The sequence below is a fragment of the Rhinopithecus bieti genome, unplaced genomic scaffold (genome assembly GCF_001698545.2).
Source record: "Rhinopithecus bieti isolate Rb0 unplaced genomic scaffold, ASM169854v2 scaffold_67854, whole genome shotgun sequence".
In the NCBI taxonomy this organism is placed as follows: Eukaryota; Metazoa; Chordata; class Mammalia; order Primates; family Cercopithecidae; genus Rhinopithecus; species Rhinopithecus bieti.
The window spans coordinates 120,849-145,384 of NW_016825575.1; the positions used below are offsets into that span (position 1 = coordinate 120,849).

At 33.9% G+C, this 24,536-nt stretch overlaps 1 protein-coding gene across 1 annotated transcript in view; it reads right to left on the bottom strand.

Moving 5' to 3' along the window:
• CCSER1 (coiled-coil serine rich protein 1) overlaps positions 1 to 24,536 on the bottom strand; it is a gene marked incomplete at its 3' end in the record, with an annotated part of 317,033 nt that overhangs the window by 38,126 nt on the left and 254,371 nt on the right. The window contains exon 4 of the mRNA XM_017863078.1: positions 20,014 to 20,107. Within this exon, the coding sequence (XP_017718567.1) occupies positions 20,014 to 20,107 (94 nt within the window). The remainder of the gene's footprint in view (positions 1 to 20,013; positions 20,108 to 24,536) is intronic.

Consider the following 24,536-nt stretch of genomic DNA (forward strand, 5'->3'; position numbering starts at 1 on the left):
ATCACTTCTGTTTAATAACCTGATGGTGGTTTTACTGACATAGAGAGTAGAGTCATATAATTGTGAAGAACAAACTCTCTTTAATTATTCAAATATTTATATACTTAGTATTTTATTTCATATCACAAGTTATAAACAAAACTGTATTTTGTTTCTATTTAAGAAACTATGAAAAAAAACAAAGAATTATGAAATTTAAATTTTTATACATGATTCCTAAGAAATCTCGGCTTTTGAAAGGGTGGTACCACCTTCTGTTGTTTTTCAGCTACACTTAGGTAATTTTTTCTTCAATCTTTTCCTTCTATTGATCCCTGCTCATAGAATGTGTCACCACTCCCCCAACCTCTACTGCAATTTACTAAAATACAGTTCGAGTACAACCCCTTCTAAGGCCTATCCCACCTACTGCACCCCCAGAAATATTTCTTTCCCCTGAATATAATACATTATTTTAGCCCTGATCATCACTGCCTAGTATTATACTTTCTTCTTCATGGACAAATATTAATTATTCAAATAAATCAGTGAGTTTCAGATCTATTTTGTTAGTTGAATAGTGATATAACTGTAAATAAAGAGAGATCATTTCAGGATAAGAAATCAGCACTTGAAGTATTTTATAGATGAGAAAGAATGTGGTGCATTCAAGTCACTCATCTGATGCCACTGATTCCCTACTCTGCCAAGGAATGTTGGGCTTCTGTGAAGCCCTACCACGTGTCACACTTTCCACGAAGAGTTCCAAGTTTCTAAACCATCTCTGGCACCATGCCACTTTATCCATACCCACTTATCCTTCATGGAAAAATGTCACTTCCCTAGGATATCTTTTCTTACCACCAAAATTGCTATGTCTTGCATACTGCTCTTTCCTTCATTAACATTTAAAAAAAAATAGAATCCTCCATTAGACTGTATGCTTCACATCTCATATTTGTTACTAGAATCCTAGGGCCTACAGTAATCTTCAATAAATATTTGCTGGAAGTCAAGTTTTGTGTGTAGAAAAAGTGGTGAGTTTTGAAGCTGGAGAACTTTGTAAGCTCTGACAACAAAATCAGATTTTATAATGAAAGTAATGGGTAATATTAACTTTTAAATAGGTTAGTGAACGAGATCAGTTTGGTGTGTCAGCACACCTTGTGGACAATACAGAGAATGGAAGAGAAGAGGTCAAACTGGAGATAGAGTCTAGATTATTACTCTGGCAGCTGTTATGAAAATTCATTTGAGATAGACCTGGTTTTGTTGAGAAAATTCTCTGCTAAGCCATTTTTGATGGGGGAGACCGTGCCTTTGGGCTCATTGAGTCAGTCTATACTTAGCTCTGAAAGTTGACTATAGATGTACATAGTTTGAATTAGAAAAGTAGAGTTCATAGTGCCCAAAATTTGAAAAAGAACATGGCTACAGGGAAGAAAGTAAAGTCCAGAAGAGAGAACAAAATGAAACCCTTGAATACTCCCTCTCTCTCTCTCTCTCTCTCTCTCTCTCTCTCTCTCTCCCTCCCTCTCTCTCTCCCCTTCATGCATTTTCAACTGCTGTGCTCTTACCTGCACCAGGTGATTCCTCCCCATCACTCCAAAATCTAAAATGAAATAAATACCAATCATCAAAGTGTTTATATGATAGAAAGCTTTTGTAGAGTGGGTTCAAAGATAAAAATCTGAGAGAGGCTCTGAATTCTGTATCGAGGATGAGAGGAAGAAACACAACAAAACAAAAAACAACAAAGATGGCAGTAATGGACACTGACACCAGACCAAAGGTCATAAAAGACCAACTGGATCATATAAAGTTAGTTAGAGGAAAATGATGATGGCCTGAATAAAGGCTAAAACAAAAATTATAAAGAGAAATGTGAGAATGAGTAACAGGTAAAAAGTAGAATCCGTTAAAACTAGTGACACCTGGTTTCGAATTTTGAAGTCAGCACTGATGTTGGTGCTATTCACAAAAGAGGAAATAAATATGAAGCAAAAACAAAGCTATGGGCAGCAAGAATAAGGTTAGTCTTGGATCTGTTAAATCTGATGCATATAATTGACATCCGATAAAACTGCCAGCAGGCCATGAAATACATGTATATGCACATCAGGACAGAGGACTGAATTGGAAATAGACTTTGGAGACACTCTAAGGGATGGCTGAAGCTGGCTTCTCCTAGTTTCACAGGGGTATAAAAATGTAGGATATGAGTAATGCAATTCTTAGTAATCAAAGCTTCCCTCAAGTGTAGTATCTTTTATATGTGAGAATAGTGGAGATCATAGTAAGTAGGGATTAGACAAAATCTACACATACAAATGCATCTATAGGCATAAAACAATAAAGTTTGCCATATAATTCATGTATGCGTGTAAAGAAGTATGAGTATTGTAGTTAGCGGTATACTGAGGATGATGAATATTTTACCTTTGAAAATAAGACAAAGAAGCAAACATGATTCTATTATGGATGTCTAATGAGAAATGAAGGCTGTTCACAATTCTTTATATGGACATGATCTGAAAGCAGTGACACATGAATTAATAAATCACCCCTACGGATTTTTCTGATTCATATATTTCTTATCTAAAATATATTTTTGAATCTAAGACAGCATTACTTGCAAGACACATACTTTATGTACCTTTTTAAAGAAAAAAAAAGTTGCTAATCAATGCTAAAACGCCTTAACATATCAATATCATGGATACAAAAATAAAATACTGTGAATATTTCATTCATTAAAATGTGTTATTAAAAAGAATCACCTAGGCCTGGCGCGGTGGCTCACGCCTGTAATCCCAGCACTTTGGGAGGCCAAGGCAGGCAGATCACCTGAGGTTGGGAGTTCAAGACCAGCCTGGCCAACATGGTAAAACCTGTCTCTACTAAAAATACAAAAAAGTTAGCTGAGCATAGTGGCTCATGCCTGTAATCCCAGCTACTCGGGAGGTTGAGGCAGAAGAATCACTTGAACTCAGGAGGCGGAGGTTAAAAAAGAAAAAGAACAACCTGGTGGGGCCAGGAGCAGTGGCTCATGCTTGTATTCCCAGCACTTTGAGAGGCCGAGGCAGGAGGATCACGAGGTCAGGAGATCAAGACCATCCTGGCCAACATGGTGAAACCCTGTCGCTACTAAAACACAAAAAATTAGTCGGGTGTGGTGGCACGTGCCTGTAGTCCCAGCTACTCAGGAGGCTGAGGCAGGGAAATGGTTTGAACCCGGGAGGTGGAGGTTGCAGTGAGCCGAGATCACGCCACTGCACTCCAGCCTGGCAACAGAGCAAGACTCCATCTCAAAATAAATAAATAAATAAATAAATAAATAAATAAATAAATAAATGAACCACCTGGTAAAATTTACAATTTTTATTTCCATTTTCATTGAATATTTTTTATCATTATTTACACCAAATAAAATCTATTTTAATTATTTTCTGATCTATGAATGCTCTACATATGGGAGCAGGCCCAAGTTACTGTTGATGCCAAGATACATGGAAAAGACTAGATCTTTCAGTGTGTATACTGATGTTCAATAAGTAGACAAAATCTCACAAAGAGAAAACAAAAGAGACTTCCTAAGTCATCATCAAATATGGAGGAATTTACAATGATAAGCTGATTTAATCCATCTCTCAGTAATGCTCCTATTTACCCTGTCATTTTGAGGCTGCTGAGAGTATACAGTACTTAGGACAAATTTGAAAATATTTTAGTTCATGAGAGATTTCTTTCCATCTAAACCTCTTGTCCCAAATATCCATTTGAGACACAGGCTGAAGATGCTTCTGTAATGTTACCCAAAGTAGCCTGCCTAAAAATAAAGATAGCAGAAAATTAGGTAATTTGGTTAAGAATCCCATATCTGGTGTTTTTTTGTTTGTTGGTTTAGTTTTTTTTTTTTTTTTTTTCTGTTTTTGAAACAGCGTTTCTATGACTTGGCATTGTTCCTACAGAAAAAGAGAGAGACAAAGAGAGAGAGAGAGAGAGAGACTCACTCTGTTGCCCAGGCTGGAGTGCAGTGGTGCAGTCATGACTCATGGCAGCCTCAACTTCCTGGGTGTAACCAATCCTCCCACCTCAGCCTCCCAAGTGGCTGGGACTACAGGTGCATGCCACCATGCTTGGATAATTTCTTTTATGTTTTGTAAAGATGGGGGTCTCTCTATATTGCCTAGGCTAGACTTGAACTCCTGGGCTCAAGCAATCTTCTAGCCTCAGCCTCCCAAAGTGCTGGAGAATCATGTGTCTGGTTCTATGGGCTTTTCAGAATAGGGATGAAATTTATTCTGTTGTTGAATTGAGCACTCTTGACCACTGGTCAATGGGTGGACACAAACCCTGATCATAATCTTTCTATTTGTGTTGCTGTGTTCAAAGACGTGATTTCCAGAGTCTTAAATGACTGCACATCTGCTGCCCTGTCAAGTTCTCCAACAAAGAAAAGGTCATTCAAGAGGAAAAAACTGGCCTTCATGGACATTTGAGATAATGGGCCCCAGAAATCTGATACGTGATTGTAACACCTCAAACATTAGTGAAAATCTGGACTGATTATGCCTTTAGTTAAAAATGTTCTATCGGCCGGGCGCGGTGGCTCAAGCCTGTAATCCCAGCACTTTGGGAGGCCGAGACGGGCGGATCATGAGGTCAGGAGATCGAGATCATCCTGGCTAATACGGTGAAACCCCGTCTCTACTAAAAAATACAAAAAACTAGCCGGGCGACGAGGCGGGCGCCTGTAGTCCCAGCTACTCGGGAGGCTGAGACAGGAGAATGGCGTGAACCCGGGAGGCGGAGCTTGCAGTGAGCTGAGAGCCGGCCACTGCACTCCAGCCTGGGCAGCAGAGCAAGACTCCGTCTCAAAAAAAAAAAAAAAAATGTTCTATCCTTCTGCCTCCCTTGGTAGGGAGACTGAGGCCCAAAACCACCAACCCACAAACAGCAGACTGTCTACTTTAACATCACTTTCCTATTTCATTGTCTTTTTGGTGTACCTTAACAATTCCAAAAAACTTTACATCACTGACTTTCCCCAAAGACCCACCAATTTTCAATAAAAAGCATCAACAGAGTTCAACCCCTAAGAATCATTAAATTCTTCATGTTAAAATCCTCTCCTCACTGTTTCCGCCAATCCTTCAACTCTAAACTCTTATATCATGATTTTTATCCAATTCCAAACAAACCCTTGAATTGCAACATCTGTCTTAAAACACATTCATATTCTCAGTAAATCCTACCTTGTGCTTTCCTCTACAGAAAACTACCAGAGTTCAGTCAAGCTAGCGTTTTTCCCTCACCTCAGTAAACAATAAACTGAACACTGTCTTATCAAAAGGTTGGAGAGCCAGCATTTAACACTATTACGGCTTCAATCAGATCTACTATCATTCTACTATCCAATCAAGGCTTAGCCTTCTTTAGGTTATGCTAGCACGTTATGATGTAAGGGTATAGAAAATGTGGTCTTGATAAGAGTAAGAGATTCCCAATTCCATCATAAGCTTTTAGAAAATGTGATTAATAAGATAATCAGAAAATAAATAAAAGAGATAAGATGCTATCATATGACCTGATGAACAGAAAGTCTATAATTGTTTTTAGTATGCACAATTACAACTTAATTTGTTGCAACTGTGTGAATCTTCATTATTATTTCTCTTTTCTGCCTCAGGCACCATAGGAAATTACGTTTCATGTCAGTGGTTATTTTTCTTGTTGGTGAACAACTTTAAATACATAAATATTCTATTCCTTTACAAGAAAGACCAGCGTTTGCTTTCTTAATTACTTGTTCATTTTGATAGTGACAGTTGATGTTGCTGGATTATTCAAGCAATTGTATGGAGATGTCACCACATAATTGTAAAAGGCCATGAAATTTTATATTGAGAGACCTATTTTCTTTTCTTATTGCTCCAGAAAAACCATGCCAAATGAAATAAATCTTTTCTTTTGACTTTATCCTGTAATGAACTTGGGCCACTGACTGCCCTTTTGTGCAGCAGAAGAGTTTATGCCAGTAGGAAATGCTACAATAGCAGGTTACAAGTAAATACTATGACTTCATTAAAACTGTTGTCATTTAATACTAAATTAAGTCAGGATATAGAAACATTTTTCAGCTATTGTTGATTGGATTTTGAAAACTGTTACATCTAAAAGCCTTCTTTGTCACTGAAGCAATCCTCTTAAAAATATAACAAAGTCTGAAAGGCGAAATAGATAGGCAAAAGTACTTTTAAATCAAGAAATACAAATGATTTAGTCTGTTGCCAACTACCATAAAAATAAAAAAATTTCCATTGTCTTACTACACGGAGCTAGTCGATTTCTTACTTAAGAGTCATCTCTCTATTACAAGCAAACTATGTTACCCTGAACAAAACATTTAAAACTATGAATATTCATAGAAGTGGGAGGAGCTTCTACTTCTAAAATTCTCTCCCAGGTAGAACATTATTCTGTCACTTAAGTATACCATTTAACACAGAGTATGACAAGAATGCACCCAGGTGAATGTTACTATTTTAATTAATAAGTTCAATACTTTTTAAATGGGAGTGTAAAAGAATGTATCAAACTAATGAATTGATCAATTGGTCAATTTGTAAATTGGTCAAGTAAAACAGCTAATAAAACTATTAAATTTTGAAATATCTACACTAAAATATATTATTGATAATTAGATAGTCTTGTGTTTAAGGAATATCATGGTCCCCATACTCAATTAATAGACTATAAATTATTGCTTTTTCAAGGATGACAATTAGGAAAGCCTTTCACACAGCTATTCTTATATCTAAGTAGTCTTTTGCAAGAAGACTGGGGAAAGAATATGGGGAAAAACATAAAAAGCATATAAAAAACATAAAAAAGCATATAAAAGTTTAAGGTATATTCACATTTTTGCAATGGGGAATCATTATAAAATGATACTTCCTGGATAGTTAAAGTATATGAAGAACTAAGGATTTATTTTCATTCAATAAATTAAAGAATATATAAGAGTTTAGATATATTTCCAAAGTGAATTATATAGTTCCCTATCTCAGAATAATGCAGAATGTATTTTTTTCTTGATGATTCAGAACTATAATAATAGTTTTTAAAAAGTAATGGTGTGCCACATTTAACACAGTAATACTTCATCCCCTGCTATGATTATGTCTATTCCTATATTAAATGACCCCACATTATTCTGCTATATGACTTTGTCCACTCTTCAAACTTTTTTGCCTTTTCTTTTTCCTTTGCTTTTGCCTAACAGTCCTTATTTTCACCACAGTCGGCATGCCTACTTGAAGCAACTTCTCTCTCCTCTTCTAAGATGTTATTATGATTTTCAGTGGCCTTGGAAAACACATAACCAAGTATATTAGAACTGTACTTAAAATTAGAAGCATCAAGGTCTAGAAAAACAGTTAAAAGAACCTGCCATTTAATGTTAAGATCTAAGTTAATACTGGCTGAATAAGTTCTTTAACCAGAGTATTTGCTCCCTCCACTGTACTTGATGTATATTAACATCTATTTCAGAGTGTTACTGTGATAATTTGATGAGATAACATATTTGAAATATCTTGTAAACTATAAAGCTGAATACAAATGTATGACAGGATTACTATCATCATTATAAGAGCAAGATTGCCATCTAATGGCAACCAAACAGATAACAGGTATCCTATCCATTTTAAAGCAGAAATGCAGAGAGTAATAGGATCTGCTGATGAAACACACAAAGTGACAATTGAGATCACAATTTCATCCTCACTAAAGTGTTATCGAAACTGTATTGTAATAGAACATTTTGAACCTCTATTATAACTGCTCCTTCTAGTAACTAAACATCATTGAGAGCTTTTATAGTGGAAACAGTAAGTGGGTATCAAAGACACACAGGCATAATTGAAACCCAAGAACAGCTCTGTAATCATGCACAAATAACAGTGCTCTTCTGTGTCTCCCTTCCTTCATCTATGAAGAGAGAATGATAACACTTTCTGAGAGTTGCTGTGAGGATTAAATCAGATAATCCAAAATGCTTAGAAATTATAGCTTAAAACTAAAGCAAAACCTGAAACAACTAAGTGCCTAGGCCAGTGGTCAGAGAAATGTTGATGCTTCAATAAATAAATATAGCTAATTTCAACTTCTTAGATGAAGTCAAAGACAAATATATATTAAGTGATGCCCATAACTTAAAAAGCTAATAGAACAAAAGGTCAGTTTAAAACAAATGCTTCAGTGAACATGTGATTTTAACACTTTATATGAATTAATTTTATTAATCAACAGCATCAAAATGACTAATCACAGAGCCTTAAAGTCAGAAATACCATATTTGAGTCTAGCTGGGATATTTATTCCTATAATGCTTTATCACTCAAAGCTCCAATTTTCTCAAATGAGAAAGTGATGTTATTTACCTCATAAACTGGTACCTAGACTCAATAAATATTATTTATTATTTCATTATTTTATTTAGTGATATAATTTTATAAGCTTAGAAATAATGACAAAAATTAGTTGCATGTGTTGTGGCATTCTATTCTTAAAATTTGAGAAATTCTATATTTTAAAATGTTAAGATTTTCCACTAATAGAGACTGGAAAGATCACTAAATTTGTCAGGATCAGATGCTGACTAGCCTACATGTATATCATATTTTACAAGCATATTTTTAAAATGGTATTAGCAGTAGTTCCTAAAAATATACATGCTGGACAAGAGATTGAATATTCTATAATGCTTTAACTTACTGTTTCTCCAACAAATTTATGAGGTAGATAATATCATCGCCCCCATTTTCAGATAAAGAAGAAAAGCTGAAAAAATTAAGTAACTTGCTCAAGTTTACATAGCCTGGCTGGTGGTTGAGATTTGTCTAATTCCAGAGCCAGCATCTATATTTTTAACCATTATGTTATACGTCAAAAATTAAGTGCTGTATGTTTCTTAGTTTTATATAATCAGATTAAAATACTTTACACACACTTTTCTGACCAAGACACATCAGAGCTTGTAAAACTTAAAGTTGATTTTATAATTTTCCCTGTGTGAATGTTGTTGCAATTCTTTGACCATTACCATTCATATTAGGAAAACCACTGGGGTTCATCTCTGCTCTGCTGTGCTATTATCCATTAAAAATTAATAATAAAAATTACCTCCTTAATTAATAGGCACGGGAGGAGTTCCTAACTCACTGCAGAATTTTTATATTGCTTGTTCATCAAACTCAAAATAATTTAGCAACTACCTAATTAATTCCTAATTGATATCATTGGGCCATCACTTCCCCATTTTCCTTTGAACATATACCAAGAGACACTGCCCTAGGTGTTTTCAGATCTAATATACTAAATAAATAACCAAAACAACATAAAATGTCTTCATTCTATCATCCAAATGACCATTACATTCTTTTATCCAAAACATTAAATAATTAAAATACATTTTAATTAAAAAACTCATCTGCAATTGTAAATATCAACCTTAACACAAAGTAACAGTCATAATTTATCTTTGAGTATTAATGATTAATGGTTAATATTAATGGTTAATAATTTTAAGGTATTTAAAGTAGAAATTTATTCTTTTCAAATAAATTTCTATTTTAAATATGCTATGGCAATTTGGACATTTGACTAACAATCAAAAAAAGTTCATGCATTTAAATGCATTTTTTTTTAATTTTTAAATATTTATCATACTTTAAGTTCTGGGATACACGTGCAGAAGGTGCAGGTTTGTCACATAAGTGTACATGTGCCATGGTGGTTTGCTGCACCTATCAACCCATCATCTAGGTTTTAAGCACTGCATGCATTAGGTGTTTGTCCTAATGCTCTCCCTCCTCTTGTTCCCTCACCCCCTGACAGGCCCTGGTCTGTGATGTTCCCCTCACTGTGTCCACGTGTTCTCATTGTTCAGCTCCCACTAATGAGTGAGAGCATGCGGTGTTTGGTTTTCTGTTGCTGTGTTAGTTTGCTAAGAATAATGGTTTTCAGCTTCATCCATGTCCCTGCAAAGAACATGAACTCATTCTTTTTTATGGCAAATGCATTGGTTTTAACACAAAGAAATATACCACCTATTATAAACAAAGTGCCTTAATTGATTTTTGAATATTTAGTACTAGTAAATTATCACTTAAAATGTTACATAAAATTTAAATAAAATTTAAATCAGAAAGCATATTTAAAAATAATTTATAACAATGATAAAACATTAAGACCCTAAGGTCTACAAAAAATAACCAATAATGGGACAAAGTCTTTAACAAGGAATTAAAACTGTCTAAAATTTCAAGAATGGTAACCAACTTGTAACGGGCTCTTACCCTATTTTAGGCAACTAAGAATGGAATCTTGCATATAAATATGTCACTCATTTAGATAAGATTATATTTTGAGACAGATGTAATTATTGTCATTTTACAAATGAGGAAACTGAGCTCAGAAATATCATTTGTTGAAAGCAACTGTGGGCAGAGCTGGAATTCCAACTTGGATATGCCTATCTTTAAACTGCCTGCTCTCTTTTGATGTTAATTTGCAGTTTCTTTATTTTGCATGAATCATAAAGGTGCAATTTTCTATGAGAGTTATTGTGAGTATTAAGTTGAGAGGGTCTACAAAAAGAGACTGGCTCATTATAGACATTCAATTTTCCCTTCCATCAACCTATTTTTAACTTTATGAATTTTAAAATATTTAATTGATAAATAAGATTGAATATAATCAAGGTAAAAAAGGTAATGATTTGATATACGCACATATTGTGCAATGATATCCACAAATTAATTAACACATCCCTCACCTTTCCTGCTGTATATCAGACCCTCAGAATGTGCTCATCTTGCAACTGAAAGTTTGTATCTTTTGATCTTCTCTCCATTTCCCCACCCTGAAGCCCCTGCTAGTTCTACTCGCATCAACTGAGATTTCCAGCTACAAATTGCCAGTGATTATGTAAAGTAATACACTCTAAACGGGTAACACTAAAATGTGTTTTAGCCCTCTTTTAACTTTAACTCACTTAATTATGATGCATCACTGGCATTATCCAGGTGCATATTACCCATCAGCTTCTGCCACTGTTAAGATAATCCTATAAGTAGCCGAAATAGAAACCTTGTTTAGTTTACCACGGAATAAATAGCTAAAGATTAAGTATTCCAAAACACAAACCCAAATTCTTATTTAGAATATGCATTGCCTAATATTTAACCAGTTATTTGATAACAGCCATTTGCAAAATTGTCTTATTTGTTGCCCAATGGTTACCTTTCATCAACGGTTCATTTCAGAGGATTCATCAGGAAATAACATTGCTTAATATCTGATATTTTATTAAGCTTTATTTTAACTACTTTCTGTCCGACTAAAATTCTTGGCAATATTTACCTAATTTCCATATTGAAATTATTTGAGGAATACAAAGTATAAAAAAAAGTTAATCGATTTTATTTTTGGATTAAATACGTTCCTTATAAGGCTCCAAGCTTTTGCCACACTGATGTGGTACCATTTAGAACTGTTTATACTGAACTGGCAGCATGAAATCTCAACTTCTACTGAAGGAGGTTGCTAAGGAAATTATTCCCAGTTCAAATCGTGTGCACCTTATGAAGACATGTGAGCAAAATATACTTCAGTTCTTAGGAACAAGAATTCTTTTATTTAAAAAAAAATGCATTCACGGATTGAAGATTGATGGTATATATTTTGATTGTTCAACTGATTGAATTTCTTTCTTCATACATGCTAATAGGACACTCAAAATAACATTTTCAATTCACCGTCATAATACTAGTAAACTCTTTGTGCCTTAATCTTATCTATAGCCTCATCTTATTTTTTTTCATATTCTGGTTACTTTGTTTTCCTTAAATGATTATTATTTTATCTGTGTTATAAATATTTTGCGAGATGTATAATTGAATAGAAAATATCCTAAAACATAAATGTGAAACTACATAAAGAAAATAAACAAAATGTATTGCTGGAATTTTCCTCTGACAAATTGTATAGTTCATAACATATGCTTCACTGTGAAGAAAATTTCAAAGAAACTTATTTGAAATATTGACCTTCAATGTTTCAAGGTCAAGTCTTTGAAATATTAAATGCTGGTAGATATCACTAAAACCCCTTTTTAAAAAAATATGTTGAGGTTTATCTAACGAACCTCATTGCTAACATATTGCATGACTCAATTTGTGACAGAAACAATACTATACAAACATGAATAAGAAAGTGAGGACAGATAAGTGTGAAGAGTCACTAACATACTTTTTAGTTTATCAAGGTATAAATGCTAGCATCTCATATTTTCTAACATAAAATCACTGTGCTTGATCACATATGCTTTATAAATTATTTATTAAAGGGAGAGGCAATAAATATATTTTACCACAAGAAAATAGAAATGTCTAGTATTAAAAAGTTTATAATCCTGTATTTTAAACATAATGTATATTAATTATTTCACAAAAAGTTTCCAGAAAATATTTTCCAGAAACTCAAGAAAATATAATTTAAAAATCCTTTAAATCTAAAACCTTTTAAATTGAAAATCCTAGTCTTTACATTAGAATTTAAAACAATAAAATTAGATAATGCCAAGATCATGGTAAATTATTTTAATTTTTAATTTTATTTTTAAATATTTTTCCTATCAAGGCTATCTCCTTTTGAGAGCTCACTTTGAATTCACATACCATTCTTTCATTGAAATTGTTCTTTCTGGCTTTCATAAACATAATAATATACACTTATTGCAGTATAAAACATTTTTTATTTGTACTATTATTTGTACAACCACTCCTTTTAGGANTTTTAAATATTTTCCTATCAAGGCTATCTCCTTTTGAGAGCTCACTTTGAATTCACATACCATTCTTTCATTGAAATTGTTCTTTCTGGCTTTCATAAACATAATAATATACACTTATTGCAGTATAAAACATTTTTTATTTGTACTATTATTTGTACAACCACTCCTTTTAGGAAGAATATATATTAATTTAGGACTCCTTATTAAAAAGATTTATGAAACTATTCAAATTTTTCAATACAAGTGCCAAAAGCTAAACATTCACACCCCATATCATTTTTATACCAGTACCATGCTGTTTTGGTGACTATGGCCTTATAATTTGAAGTTGGATAACGTGCCTCCAGATTTGCTTGCTTAGTCTTGCTTTGGCTATTTGGGCTCTTTTATGGCTCCATATGAATTTTAGGGTTTTTTTTCTTTCTAATTCTGCAAAGAATAATGGTGGTATTTTGATGGGAATTGCACTGAATTTGTAGATTGCTTTTGACAGTATGGTCATTTTCACGATAATGGTTCTACACATCCATGAGCATGGGATGTGTTTCCATTTGTTTGTGTCATTGATTATTTCTTTCATCATTGCTTTGTAGTTTTCCTAGTAGAGGTCTTTCATGTCCTTAAAGTATGTTACTTTATGTTTTTGCAGCTATTGTGAAAGGGGCTGAGTTCTTGATTTGATTCTCAGGTTGGTAACTGTTGGTGCACAGAAGGGCTACTGATTTGTGTACATTAATTTGGTATCCTGAAACTTTGCTAAATTCATTTACCAGGAGGTTTTTGAATGAGTCTTTAGGGTTTTCTAGATATATGATCATGTCTTCAGCAAATGGTGACAGTTTGACTTCCTCTTTACTGATTTGGATACTCTATATCTTTCCCTTGTCTAATTGCTCTGGCTACAACTTCCAGTACCATGTTGAATAGCAGTAGTGAAAGTGAGCATCTTTGTCTTGTTCCAGTTCTCAGGGAGAATGCTTTCAACTTTTCCCCATTCAGTATAATGTTGTCTGTGGGTCTGTCATAGATGGCTTTTATTACCTTAAGGTATGTCCCTTCTAGGCCAATTTTGCTGAGGATTTTAATCATAAAGGGATGCTGGATTTTGTCAAAGGCTTTTTCTAAGACTATTGAGATGATCATGTGATACGTATTTTTAATTCTGGTTTTGTTGTATCTCACTTTTATTGACGTACATCTGTTAAGCCATTCCTGCATCCCTCCTATGAAAATACTTGATCATAGTGGATTCTCTTTTTGATATACTGTTGGATTCAGTTCTCTAGTATTTTGTTGAGAATTTTTGCATCTATGTTCATCAGGGAGATTTGTCTGTAGTTTTCTTTTTTTGTTATGTCTTTCCCTGGTTTTGGTATTAGGGTGATACTGGCTTCATAGACTGATTTAAGGAGGATTCCCTCTTTCTCTATCTTTCAGAATAGTGTTAACAGGATTGTGACCAATTCTTCTTTGAATGTCTGATAGAATTCATCTGTGAATCCATCTGGTCCTAAACTTTTTTTATTGACAGTTTTTTTAAACATCATTTTGAGCTGGCTGCTTGTTATTGGTCTGTTCAGAGATTTTATATCCTCCTGGTTTAATCTAAGAGGGTCATATATGTCCAGGAATTTATCCATCTCTACTAGTTTATGTGTGTAAAGGTGTTCATAGTAGCTTTGAATAATCTTTTGTATTTCTGTGGTATCAGTTGTAATGCCTCCCATTTTGTTTCTAATTGAGATTATTTGGATCTTCTCTCCTCTTTTCTAGGTTAATCTCACTAATGGTATATCAATATTATTTATTTTTTTCAAAGAACAAGCTTTTTGATTCATTTATCTTTTTTTATTTTTTGTTGTTGTTTCAATTTCATTTGGTTCTGTTCTGAACTTTGTTATTTCTTTTCTTCTGCTGGGTTTCTGTTTGCTTTGTTCTTGTTTCTCCAGTTCCGTGAGGTATAATCTTAGATTGTCTATTTGTGCTCTTTCAGAATTTTTGACGTAGGCATTCAATTCTCTGAAATTTCCTCTTAGCACTGCTTTTACTGTATCCCAGAGGTTTTGATAGGTTGTATCACTATTATCATTCAGTTCAAATAATTTTTTAAGTTCCTTCTTGACATCATTATTCATACAATGATCATTCAGAAGCAGGTTATTAATTTCCATGTATTTGCATGGTTTTGAAGGTTCCTTTTGGAGTTGATTTCCAATTTTATTCCACTGTGGTCTGAAGGAATATTTGATATAATTTCGACTTTCTTAAATGTACTGAGACTTGTTTAGTGGCCTGTCATATGGTCTGTCCTGGAGAATGTTCCATGTGCTGATGAATACAATGTATATTCTGCAGTTGTTGGGTAGAATGTTCTGTAAATATCTGTTAGTCTATTTGTTGTAGAGTATAGATTAAGTCCATTGTTTCTTTGTTGACTTTCTGTCTTGATGACCTGTCTAGTGCTGTCAGTGAAGTATTGCAGTCCCCCACTATTATTGTGTTGCCATCTATCTCATTTCTTAGGTTTAACAGTAATTGTTTGCTAAATTTGGGAGCTCCAGTGTTAGGTGCATATATATGTAGAATTGTAATATTTTCCTATTGGACTACTCTTATCATTATATAATGTTCCTCTTTGACCTTTTTAACTGCTATTGCTTTAAAGCTACTCCTGCTCACTTTTGTTGTCCATTTGCATGGAATATCTTTTTCTACCCCTTTATGTTAAGTTTATGTGAATTCTTATGTGTTAGGTGAACCTCCTGAAAACAGAACAAACTTGGTTAGCGAATTATTACCCATTCTGCCACTCTGTCTCTTTTCAGTGGAGCATTTAGGCTATTTACATTCAATGTTAGTATTGAGACATGAGGTACTATTCTATTCATCGTGCTATTTGTTGCCTGCATACTTTTTTTTTTTCCACTTTGTTACTGTTGTATAGGTTCAGTGAGATTTATGCTTTAAGGAGGTTCTCTTTTGTTGTATTTTGAAATTTTGTTTCAAGATTTAGAGCTCCTTTTGGCAGTCCTTGTAGTGCTGGCTTGGTAGTGGCGAGTTATTTCAGCATTTGTTTGTCTGGAAAAGACTGTAACACTTTCAAGAGAGTATCAGCTGCAGTCCTATAGAGAGGATGCAAACTTGCCTAGGGACACCTGGTGAAGTACTCAAGTTTCTCAGGCTGTGGGCAGCACCTTAGAGCACCTAAGACATTATAACCTTTGTCTTAGGCCACCAGGTAGGGTAGAGAAAGACCACCAGGTTGGGGCAGGGATAGGCATTTCTGAACTCAGCCTCTCCTTGGGCAGCAGGTCTTGCTGTGACTTTTATGAGGAAGCAGGGTGTGGTTCCCAGTCCAGTGGAGTTATATTCCCAGGAGGATTATGGCTGCCTCTGCTGAGTCATATAGTTGCCAGGGAAGTTGGGGAAAACTGTCAGTCACATGCTTCACCCCACTCCCATGCAGCCCGCGGTCTTAAGGGCCTATCTCACTCCCATTGTGCCTCCACAACAGCACTGAGTCTATTTTCCAAGCAGCCAGTGACCAGAACTGAGAACTTGCCTAGGACCATGAGCCTCCCACTGAGAAAGCAAGCAGACTCATCTCAGGGAGCCTGTGGCAGTGACTGAATTCCTTCAAAGGTCTGTGGATTCTCTCGGCTTTCCTGGTATGTTCCTGCGGTAGTTCTTGGAGCAAAAGTTCATGATGTGAGTCTCCACACCCTGCTCTGTTCATCCAAACAGGAGCTGCAAGCTAGTCCTTCCTCCCATCTGCCATTTTAATCTTGTCTTCTATGGTCTTTTAAAAAGTTAATCTTGGCCATTATAGTAAGCCCTACTATAAACTACTCTGATAAGACTCTGTAGCCAAAAATTCATATGTATTGTCTTTAAGAAGTATTTTTTCAACCCCTTTAATGATTTTCAGTAATATAAGCAGTGGAATATAATGATATCATTATTTCACTTTTCAGACTTTTGAAAATCGCTTTTCTTTTATTAAAACCATAATTTTGAATGTTTAACACTAATTGTGCTTTTATCAATATCAACTATCAATTATGAGCTTCTTATAATCAAGGAAGGTCTTTAACTATGTTGCTTAATAAATAAAATAAATGCTATAAAACCAATTTCACCGGAAATTCTTCTTCCTCAGCTAAAGTATATAAACGTATGTTTGCTGCTTTTCAAAAACCACATAACGTGGAATCTAAAATGAAACACGTTTTCAAAAGACATTTTATTAAGTGACGTTAAACAATCCAAAGTCATTCTAAGTAATATTTTATTATTAGAATTTCACTTCAAATATGCAAACTAATACCATTTATCTTGTGAACAATTTATATAACTCAGTTGATTCATCAAGTACCCTGGTTTGAGCTTTAACTAAGCAACCTACACCTTAAAGTTGACTCAGGAGATTCATTGGAAAATTATATCATTTTGTTTAAAACAAATTAATGAAGTACACAGTAGTATTATTACTTTGTAAAGGAGAGACTAAAGTTTAAAGAGGTTGATTTTGTCCCCAAGTAAACACACTGAAATAAGTCTTCAGATATTTAAATCATTCTTTTCTCGTCATGATGGTTGACTACCAAACATAACTGAGACTGCTATGTTAACTGTAGTGTTTTCTAATTGTTGCTTTAATTTTTTACTACGAAAATCTTCAAAAATACACAAAATAGAGAGAGTATTGTAATTAATTCATGAACTTTTCACCCCATGCAACTATTTCCCAGCTTTGATAATTTTTAAGAATTTGTCTACTTTGTTTCATCTATTTCCTTACTCATACTTGTTGGTAAAGCAAAGCCCATATACCATATTGGTACCACCACACGTATCTCTATTAAAAGTTTTCCTGAAAACAAAACAAAACAAAATACCATTATAACACCCAATAAAATTAACTATACTTCTGCAATAACAGTCAATCCTCTAATTTCTCTGATTAACTCAGAAACAACTTTATAGAAAAAGTTTATATATTTCAAATAAGTATACCAACAAGAATGTCAATTGCATTTGCCTCTTTTAACCTACAACTCCCACTCCTCCTATTTTATTATGCCATTTATCTTTTGAAGAAACCAAACCATTAATCTTGCAGAATCTCCAAATCCTGTATTTTGTTGCCCACAATCTTTTCATGACATTTAATGTTTTCTCCCCACCCATTCCAATAATTCCTATAAAACTGAAGTTTGAACTATTTGAATGGATTATTTCTTCTGAGAGGGGAATAGGAAGGAGGGAAGAGGACAAGAACACTTCAGAAGTTGTGCTGTTGTACTTCAGTCAGGATTGCATCAAGAGAGGCAAAGTATATAGTTATTACACTTTTTGTGATGTTAGAGAATTGATCAGTGGGTTTGGTTTTGATATTCCCCATCTAATCCATCCTTGAAAAGAAAAGTACTCTATCAACAATACATCCTTACAATCAGGTGGTCATGGTGACTCAAACTTGTAATCCCTGCACTTTGGGAGACTGAGGCAAGTGGATCTCTTGAGCCCAAGAGTTCAAAACCAGCCTGGGCAACATGGTGAAACCCTGTCTTTACTAAAAATACAAAAATTGGACATGGTGGTATGCACTTACAGTCTCAGCTACTTGGGAGGCTGACATGGGAGAATCACTTGAGCCCAGGAGGCAGAGGTTGTGGTGAGCTGAGATCACGCCACTGGACACCAGCCTGGGCAACGGAGCCAGACCTTGTCTCAAACAAAACAAAACAAAAACAAAAACAAAACAAAATAATATATCCTTACAATAATACCATAGCAGATTTTGATACTGTCCTCATTCTTTTTAATGACTGTTTGGTATACCATTGCATATTCAACAAGTATCCTATTGATGGGCATTTCAGGTGCTTCCAATATTTTTCCATTATAAATATTTTGTTTCCATTATAAGTATATATATGCATGTACTATTTTGTCTTTTGCCAGTATCATAGAATTAGATATCCAGAAGTTAAGCTGTTGGATCTAAGTTGTAAAAACCATCTGCATAAAAGTGTGAAAATCTACATTTTTAGAAGGATATCTGTCAAATCAACTACAGGAAAATGTACCAAGAAATTTTATCCTAAACTGGTATTCAACTGAAAAAAATTTAAATGCAGTTTCTTGTTTAGTATTAGCCAAAATAGAGTGTAAGAAAATATCAACATTGTTATTGCCTTCTTTTGACAATTGTTAATATGATATTATTCATTAACCAAATATACTACATAAATGAAAATTCATCATGAAGTTTTACAACTAAAAATAACTACAGAGGTTATATCTAATTTCCATGAGTTAAAAATAAAGACAGTACCATATAAGAGACTGATTTTCTAAAATGTATGCAGTAGGTCCCAAGGTTCTAAAGCTTTAGTTTAATGCTATATCCACTTGAAAATGACTATGTTAAAGGGATTATTAGGAACAAAAAAAGTAAGTGTAAAAGTTTACCTTTGCTGTCAAATATCTACATTTGAATGGACAACCAATAATTCCTATAACCTACTTTAAAGAGAGTAATTCTAGAATTTGAAGACATAACATTTTATGCTTTAATATAAATTTAAATTATTACAAATATATCAGGCTCCCTCAAGTCATTCAACACAAACTTATTTACCTCCTGTAAAACTCTGTGTGTGTGTATATGTTTATGAGTGTATGTTTGTGAGTGCTACTGGTAATTATTACCTTTGGGGTCAACTTTATTGCATCAATATTAACCTACATAGGAAGTGGCTAAGATTTGGAACAGTAATTCTTGGATCCACCAAACTTCCATTTGGTTACATAAAATAAATGAAAAGTGAGATTATAATTATTGCTTTCTTCCACAAAACAGAAGAAAATATTAAACTTTTTGTTACATATTCAAATAGAATATTTCCTATTTTGGAAAGATATTTTGTATAGTTTTCTTATTTATAATTATCTTCCAACTGGATTTATATTTCCATAAAATACTTTAAAATCATTTAAGGCACCCAAATTAGGTCTCCATGGTACCTAGCATGTTCTTTGCTATAGACTATAAAAAAACAAGGCCTGAAAAGACTGAGGGCAGCCTTAACAGTGTTTAGGCTATCAGTGAAAGTTACTGACCAGGGTAGGAGTTGTATTATATTATTCATCTGTTTAACACCTACCAGAAGGGTGAAGATTCTGTTCCTCTAAAAATTCAAGATCAAGCATTAGATCATCTTCATCCAGTTCACAAGATCCCAAATTATTCAAAACATCCTGAAGAAAAATCAAAACCAACAATTAGAAACCAAAACACTGAGTAAATGAGGAAATACTCATATATAGAAGCCATGAAGCAAAAATAAATTCCAAATCAGAATGAAAAGTTTTAACTGAATCTCAGAAATTATTTGACACCTATGGACTTTAAAATTATCAGTTCAATAAAAACTTCCAAGACTTATTCCAAAATTCTTAACTTTTCCAATTATCTGCACATTCACTTTTGTTTCTTTTAGTGACATGTATGTAACTTATTAAATGGAAGTACATATGGGCAGATATGAAAGATATTAGAAGTCAGAAAATGATTTCTTGTTATGAGAAATACAGGCAAGTGTTTATTTGAATAAAAACTTCTTTAGTGATATTAAAAGGAATTCGCTCATTGCAAAACACAAAAGTATATACAAGATTTTCAAATAGAAGTCTGTGAAATGAAACTTCAGTTACTTTTTCTAATATTTATATTTCAAATGTAAGTAACATTCTTCTAACACATTTAATGGACTGTTTTTCAAACAAATTTTGTATATTGTGACAACTGTGAAATATTAATTTAGACCATGCTTGGAAGTGAAAATTTGGCCACCATTTTCCAATTATTTGTTTTACATTAGGAATAATGGGCAGGAAAACAATCTATATTAATTAGATTAAAATTAATTATTGACTTGCATTATACCATAATATATCAGAACTGAGATTATGTTTCCTATTTTATTTTCAAGAGGGCAAACAGCAAAATAAACTGGAAGGCTACACTGAGAAGTCTTGAGAAGAGATGGTAATGTTCTGAGGTGCAGAGGGAGGAATTGCTGAGGAAAGAATAAAGTCCTGATTTGTATATTTGTATATATATAAATGAGTGATAAGTATATTTAAAAAAGTAAGAACTTATGTTTAGAGACTAACAATGAAATAACAAATGTACAAAAAAACAGAACATCAAAAAACCAGCCTAAATACTAAATGGTGTCATGCCAACTCAGGTCACTTTTCAGCTAATGAGAATGTTAGCATAATTTGTAGTTAAAGTAGTTTAAACTAAACTAAAACATCATCATAAACTAAAATATCATTACGGAAAGCTAATGATATTTTCAAATGGAGAGTGAACACTTTAGTCCTTGGGATTAAAAGTAAGGACACTGGGACTTTTAAATAAACCACTTCTTCTTTAACAATTCAAATTAAACATTATTAAACTTTAAAAACATGTGTGATCCATGAATAGTGCACATACCATGGTTTGAAAGGTGATCAGCATACCCAAATCTAAGTGCTTCTTTCTCTAAATGAAGGTAATGAATAATTTAAACTATAAATAAAATCACTTGTTTATTGGAAGCTCTGTTCCATACAGTGTCAGCGATAGTCCAGTGAGAATAAGTTACTTATCTATATACATTAAAAAATGAGAAAATATAGGCAGCAAAAGATAAGCTGTCATACTAAAAATGCAAAACAGAAAATTAAAATAACAACAACAACAACAAAACATAATTGAAGTTGTGGAAAAGAAAAGTTTTAAAAGGGAGATTTTTGTGAAGATACTGATATGAGTGTTCATCAAACACACTATCCAAATGAGAGAATCTTAATCTGGTAGTCAATAATATATTAAATACATTTTATAGTGAAATCATAGTAATTTATCCAATTTCAAATTGGGGTAAATAATTTTACATTTGGATTTTGAATTCATTGGATTTAATTGTATCCTTCCAAAATTTATTAAAAAACCTAACCCCGAGCACCTTAGAATATGACTCTATTTGGAGACGGAGCCCTGAAAGAGAGAATAAAGGTTAAACAAGCTCATATGGATGGGCACTCCAGTGGGACTGGCATTCTTATAAGAATAGATTAGGACACAGACAGCACACAGACATAGTGATGAAGACACAGATATGTGACGAAACACATGAATTCACAGAGGGAAGGAAGATAGGCCATTTGCAAGCCAACGAGAGAGGCCTCAGGAGAAACCAAACTGGCCATCACCTTGATCTTGGACGTCTAGCTTCCAGAACTGTGAGAAAACAAATTTCTGTTGTTTAAGCCACCAAGTCTATAGTATTTTTTTATGGCAGCCCTGGCAAACCAATACAACCAACAAGACTTAGAAAGCAGTGAAGGACAGAACAAAGGAAATAAATGAATGTCTGGCACATGACTACCATTTTTTATTATACCAAGTGAGGACATCTTAGACATTGTAAACTTCTAGAACAAGGTTTTCACAGCATTCTTCCTTTTTAATTGGAACCACCCTACCCAATCCACCTAGCTATAAAAGGAGCTACCAGATTCTTACATGAGCCAAACTCCTTCTCCTTGGTGAATGGTCCAAGATGGCCATCTTAACCGAAGTTGGTGACCAAAGTCCCATCCCAGAAATGAAAAAAAAAATTCTCTGTCTGGTGATACATACTGCAAGATGCAAAACACTGTCATCACAGGGGCTATGGATTTCATTGTGTAGTCAAGACCAGTCTAAGCCTACTTCAAAAATTTAAAAATGTCATAGGTAGGTCATCTTGTTCCTGTTTCCAGCAGTTCCTGAGATCCAGAGGCATACATGATGTTGTCAAGGTGGTCGTTCAATCCCTTTTTGAATTCTGACAGTTAATACATTCACCCACAATTTGAAATAAAATTTTAAAATATTTAATTTTTTAACAAGGAAATATTAAAATCTCTGCCACTGCTATTCTAACATTTCATACAGGATGGCAACACCAATAAAGTGAATGAATTAAATTTGGAAAATTCACTACATTGTTCTAATTTTATTCTCCTTTTGAAGGTAACACTTGACACTTGGACTAGCAGGGTTTCATTTGCCACTGGTCTAGATGAATTGCTTCCTAAATCCACTTATTTTAAATTGTCTTCCTTTGATACTGTGCTTACAAAGCAACTTACTTGTTACTGTAGAGGAGAATCTTTGAAGCTGGTGAAACCTCATAATAAAAGAAGAGTAGATGCAGCAACATGATATGTTACAGAAAATAATCAATGGTGAATTCATAAACCTAAAAACATCTTTTCCAGATCTCTCCCTAAAAGATACCAACAGCAGCAACAGTCCTTTTGTCGGCGGCTAGCACTGATATTGGTCAATCCTAGCCGCTGGATACTTGCTGCCTAATATCTATTAATAAATAATGTTAATAAAAATCAAAGTCTTTTACTTATCAGAGAAAGGGAAAAGAAAGAAAGAAAAGAAGAAAGACATAAAACAGGATGTTTCTGGGACAATCCTTTTGTTGCTGAGAAAACAAAATTCACCTAAGAAAAAAATTAGTGGCTGTTTTCAAAGGCTAGATAAGGAAAGCTACTTAGATGGCTTCTCCCTAGGTAATCTCTGGCAATATAAACATGAAGAAAAAGTAATCAGTATGGCTAAACAGAATAATTTGAGACTGTTGAAGGTTAGCTTTTATCCTAGAAAAGAAAAAATTAAGGATATAAAAAGGTACTGCTAATAAAAAAATACAAATTGAGTAGAAAATTGTTAATTTATATTGGTTTTATAGTTTATATATGGGTATTTTGTTTTTCTTATTACACGTATGTTTATAAACTGTAGTCATGTATTTCTTTCTCTCTGTAGAGCCAGAGATCTGTAAGTAAATGAGTAGTACCAAAAGTAGTTCTGTACTAGGAATAGAAAAAACTGTTTAGCACCAATGGTCATATGTAGGAATCAGGTAAAAAAAGAAATCCAGCAATTAATCAACACTAATGATGATACCCCAAATATAAGAGGGTGCAATTATGCATTTCAGACATTTGATAAATTAGCAGAATGTAGAAGTAGAGTGATAACTAAGCAAAAATAGTTTCTCATCTCCTGGTAGATAAAAACACTAGACAGCCCTACATAATAAAGAAATAATAATGAAAGTCCATGAGTTTCTGTTTGTTTGTTTTTGTTTTTTGAGATGGAGTCTTGCTCTGTCGCCCAGGCTGGAGTGCAGGGGTGTGATCTGGCTCACTGCAACTTCTGCCCCCTGGTTTAAGCAATTCTCCTGCTTCAGCCTCCAGAGTACCTGGGATTACAGGTGTGCACAACCACGCCCGGCTAATTTCTTGTATTTTAGTAGAGACGGGGTTTCACCATGTTGGCCAGGCTGGTCTTGAGCTTCTGACCTCATGATCTGCCCGCTTGGGCCTCCCAAAGTGCTGGGATTATAGGCATGAAGGTTTTAATAATGTTAACATAGCAGGAACAAGAAAAGTGATAAATAACACAAGCAAATGAGATTTAAAAAGAAAACCATTTTGTGATTTTCTTTTTTGAATTTGCTGTATATTCAGAGAAACTTCAAACCCATGATACCAGCCATAATGTTGGACTTTGCTTTTACAATTAAACTCTACTTGTTATGTGCTCTTATGTCTTTTTTTTTTTTTT